Source organism: Camelina sativa, chromosome 5, assembly GCF_000633955.1.
Source record: "Camelina sativa cultivar DH55 chromosome 5, Cs, whole genome shotgun sequence".
Classification (NCBI taxonomy): Eukaryota; Viridiplantae; Streptophyta; class Magnoliopsida; order Brassicales; family Brassicaceae; genus Camelina; species Camelina sativa.
In genome coordinates this window covers 18,811,768-18,816,794 of record NC_025689.1, presented here as the reverse complement: position 1 = coordinate 18,816,794, position 5,027 = coordinate 18,811,768, and the positions used below count along the sequence as shown (strand labels likewise).

General features: G+C 33.9%; 1 protein-coding gene across 1 annotated transcript in view; it reads right to left on the bottom strand.

The window, feature by feature from the left end:
• LOC104787200 (protein NRT1/ PTR FAMILY 4.3-like) overlaps positions 1-1,568 on the bottom strand; it is a 5,642-nt gene extending 4,074 nt beyond the window's left edge. Inside the window, exons 1-3 of the mRNA XM_010512731.2 lie at positions 1,246-1,568; positions 791-1,008; positions 9-446 (exon numbers count right to left, since the gene is read on the bottom strand). Of these exons, the coding sequence (XP_010511033.1) occupies positions 9-446; positions 791-1,008; positions 1,246-1,405 (816 nt within the window). The 5' untranslated portion in view covers positions 1,406-1,568. The remainder of the gene's footprint in view (positions 1-8; positions 447-790; positions 1,009-1,245) is intronic.

Here is a 5,027-nt window from a genome sequence, read left to right as displayed (position 1 = left end):
GAACTTACTTGGGCAATGGGAGTGAAGATGCTTCGACGTGGACGTTTGTTACGAAAATACATAGTACCGGAGACTAAGCTAATGAGGCCTAAAGTCATGGCTGCAGCAGAGACTCCGAACCCAACGTCCATGCCCGAATGAGTTTGAACCCAAACTAGGAGAGTCAGAGCGATAAGCTCTCCCATTGAGAATGCAAAATAGGCGGCATTGAAGTAAGACGAGAGTCGTTTAGATTGTTTAGGATGCGAATGAGAGAACTGGTCTGCACCGTGAGCTATCATGTTTGGTTTCACGCAGCCACTTCCTAAAGCCACCAAGTAGAGTGCCATGAAGAAGATCATTGCCTTGAAACCTTTGGCTTCCTCACATGTTTGGTCAATCAATGGGTTACACTTTGGTGGCTTTAGTTGGGGCAAATGTGCTTGTACTGATAATAGTATGAAACCCTGGAAATACACGTGGCAATACAGAGTTAAACGACAATAAATCCATTAGAAAGTTTCGGAACGAGAAACTTTGATCTAAACATTAACTGATGATGTTGAAGTTAGGTGTTTGTAGCGCGGGTATTTTCGTAAATCATTTATATAACCGTGATGAGATCACACACAAAAAGCATGGTGCCTGGAAATACACACGTAAACTAATTACGTGTATGAACATTATATTTATATAACAGATTTGGTTAGGAAGCCTTGTGATTTATATTTTAGTATTGAGTTGGAAATTAAGAAACTCCGAGAATTGTACATACATATGTGTAAAAAAAAATGGAAAGAGATGAACATACAGAAAGCTCGACGAAGCCGAAGATGAGGATGGTCCAGAAGCTGCCTAGAAAGGCGTCCGAGAGGTAGCCGCCGAGAAGGGCGAAGATAAAGATGGTGCCGACAAAGTTGGTGACAATATTGGCCGCTTTAGACAAGGGGAAATGCATTTCGTTTATTACATAAGTTATAAGGTTGTTCCCTACCGCTGCAATCCCCATAATCTCAAAGGCTTGTAGTCCTTTAAAAAATAGAAACAAAAACCACTAATCAATAAGAAATAATATAACCGAGAAATCAGACATTTACCAAGGTCCATGGAATATAGATTTATCGTTAGTGGGACCAAAATTTGGATAAGGTCGAGTTCTTATGGACCAAGACACCAAAAAACAAGATGATCCATCTATGGCTACAAACAAATCTTTTTTACTAATTAAATTTTTGTGAAATTATATATATAGAAAGAGAGAGATACCAAGAACAAAGAGAGCAGCTCTCATGCCACCATGTTTGTTAGGGTTGGAAGGTCTCCCTCTCCAGTCAACACTTTCTTCTTCAGCCAATTCCCAATTATTCATCTCATTACTAACCTCCTCTTGTTCCCATTTGCTGCTTTGTTTGTTTATCTTTGCCATCTCTCACAAACCCACAATCAATCCAAAGTTTCTCTCTCTATATCGCACCTTCAGTTGTACCAGAGAAAGAGAGATATTGAGAGAGAGAGAGATAGAGAGAGAGAGAGAGAAGATAGAAGAAAGATTGGCTTATTATTTGGCTTGTCTTTAGTATCTTGAGGACAAATAGAGTTGGCTTATTGGCCCTTCAATTTATAATAGAGAAGATATGAAGAGAGGGGGAGCCAAAGTCGTTGACTCTTTGGCCTTACGTATAACACTAAGTGTAGATTCTAGGCAGAAACGAAAACGCCGTGTGTCTCTCCTCTCTCACTATTCGTGCTTTTTTTTTTTCCTCACAGTGAAGCCCCACACGCACTTTCTACAAAAGATGTGGATCTCTCTCCCACCACAAATATTCCATTTTCTAAATTTAATATGATTCTTAATTATGATAGATCGGTTGAATTTTGGAATGTTTTATAAAGTATATAAGTATGTGTATGTGTGGGTTTGTGAAAATGATGGGCATATATAAGAGATGGTTAAATATACAATAGATATTTAGATTTTATGCCTTCTTGATGTTTACTTGTTTGGTCATTCTACTTTCATATACTTTTTCAACGTATATATATGAGTCAAAAGTTTGTGTCATTTATATGAATTTCCAAGATACAGCTCACTGTCATCGTGCATGTTTAAAGTATTTGGTTGTAGTTTAGTGGGATTATATATGAAGGGTCGTAGTGTATCCGTTGATAAGGATTGTGTTAATTATATTTGTATTGCTTTTATGTTGTGCTATCATACTCTGTTTCTCTTTCACTGTCTCCTCATACTTAATTTAGGTCCAATACATGATACGGATACCCCATTACTAAACACTTTCTTGTACGATAAACATCTTAAATCTTCCGGAATAAAATTATTACTCTTAATTTTCTAGCAAAAGATAAAATTTCTAGAAGAAAAAAACTGCAAAAAATAATACCAAATTTTCAAATCAGACCGGTTAATTAGTGTTTTTAAATTGCACTTCCACTCTTTTAGAGACTTATATATATATATATATATATATATATATATATATATATATATATGTGCTTGGTTTACTTCAAACTATTAAAAAAAAAAATGTCCCCATACTTTGAATACGTCTATTTTGTTGAAGTAAAAATTTCAAATGTTAATTTTTATTTTAGTTTTTTTCTTTTGAATTTGTTGTCTTTATAGCTTCTTCAGGTTTTTTATATTTCTGATATCGTTCCCTCTGATTTGGACAACCCTCAGAGTCTTTTGATGATATTTATTTATTTATTTTTATATTTTGTGTGGTTGAACGACAAAAAAAATCAGTGTAAACACTACGTCACTTTTATCATAAAGATGCTAAATTACCACCCTTTGGTTATGAAGATTTATCCATGCGTGGATTTGTATCATCGTAAGAGTTTCCAGAACCGTCTTTTATCTTATGCATTTGGAGCATTGGAACATGGTCTCAATTTGATTTTTTATTTTATTTTAGAAACTTAAAAATACGCATACATAGACTGGAATCTATTCTTTTTTTGTTCATCACATAAATAGATCTTTCAGGATCTATTAGTCTCTTTTTCTGCAAACATTTTCAAGGTGAACGAGACCCCAAAACAAAAACTGGTATATGACACATATGCGAGAAAATGGAGGTCTGTCTTGGACTCTTGGGCACTTAGCTCATTTTGTTAGGGAGGGCATGGATTTTTTTATGCAAAGATATGCTTAAACTGCTTACGTTTTAGTCTTTTGAAATATAACAATCTATATATATGATTGTACAAAATGTAGTGACTATTCTAGTCATAATGTGATAATTTTTGTTTATTACAACTTAACCACATGATCAGCTGCATATAAGAAATGTTAACATGTGTTGTTTAGCAAACTCACCTTAAAAATTAGTATACCATGAGGCATGAGGTCAGGTGTGATAACCCGTCCTGCTAGCCGCCCAAACAGACCCAAGCTAGTCCTGCAGGTCAATTGGTGACAGCTTGTCCTGTGGGAAGGTTGTTAAAGGGTGGGGACCATGGTTCGAGAAACGTCTGGCGCACCAATAACCTACTGGTGGATTGGGATATCCACAGTGATGGGTTAGGATCGATGCCCTGCAGGGCCAGCTTGAGATCCGTTTGGACGGCTCTAGCAGTGAGGCTAGTAGGCTAGCAGTGAGCCTAGCGGGGTCCACGAGACGGATTGTTACATCAGGTGACAAAACAATCTATCATTTTTAACTAGTTTAGGAATATTGTAATCAATTAGTTTAAACTAATCTCGCTAATTATTTTTATTATTTAGGGGTTAAGTACATCCATTTTCGTACCTTTTTTTCTTTTTTCTATTGTCTTTCACTTTCCTTTTCGTCCTTTTTTTTTTTCATACTCTGAAACCTGGTCGTCGAATGCGTTTTCTTGGCAATAAAGAATTTATAGGTTGCCACTTTGGATTTTCCTTAAGTTCCACATCCTANCTCTCTTTACTAATATTATCTCTTGCAAGCTCAGGCTACTAATAAGATGATATATGTGCCGGGCGGAGCTAGGCAATGAGAAGGTGGGGCACCCGGGCGGAGCTAGGCAATGAGAAGGTGGGGCACGTGCCCCATACTACTTTTTAAAAATTAGCAAGTGATTTGTGTAGTTATAAAAATTTGGCAAATAGACGCCCATGAGAAAATTAAGTGGTTTTGAGTTTAAACCCTATTTATCTTTTTGTTCTATTTTATTTTTCTCCTTTTTGGGGTTACTATTTTATACCTGTTATATGCTTTTGGTAGTCATTTTCTTTTAATTCCTTTTTTGCCTAACATATGCATTTTGCATTTTCTGTATTCTATTAAATTTTATTTTTCTTTAATAAATTTATATGAATTTAGTGTTGTTTAATTTTTCTATTTCCACTTAAAATTTTTAATGAATTATTTTTTACTGTATTGTACATATATCTTAATTAATAAAATGATAGTAAAACTAGCAAATTAGTAACATTAAAAAATATTATCAGTTTATAAATAATTTATTATTTTTAGGGTTTAAGTTTGTGCGATATGGTTAGATAAGTAAAACTAAATGTCTATTTTATACTGAATTGTAAGTTTGTAATTGTGTATTTTCTATTTAACATTTTTAAAAGATATTTCTATACCAATAGAAAAAATTCTTTTAAAACTTTGGCTCATTAAAGATGCAAATTCAAGTTATCAAACAGATATTTTTAAATATGTTTTATTATATAGTTTTAATATTCTAAATATATATGTTTAATGTTTTATGCCCCAGTCAAAATATTTGTTTGGACCCGCCAGTATAATGTGCGTATGTATAATGTATTTGATATAGATATATATGTATAGACAAATATATGCTTTTGCAAAATGACAATAAAAAAAGCAGTTTTTGTGTAAATGTAGTTTCGAAAAAGCTTAGTTATGACTTAAAATAATGTGACGTGCTTACAGAAGATTTGTCATAGTAAGACTAATGCAACTTTCTTGGGTACTTGACGGTAGTGGTTGGTGATTGGAAGGTAACATTTCATTGTCTTTGATACTATTATATATATAAAAAATGATGACACAAAAGTTAGAGAAATTATTCAA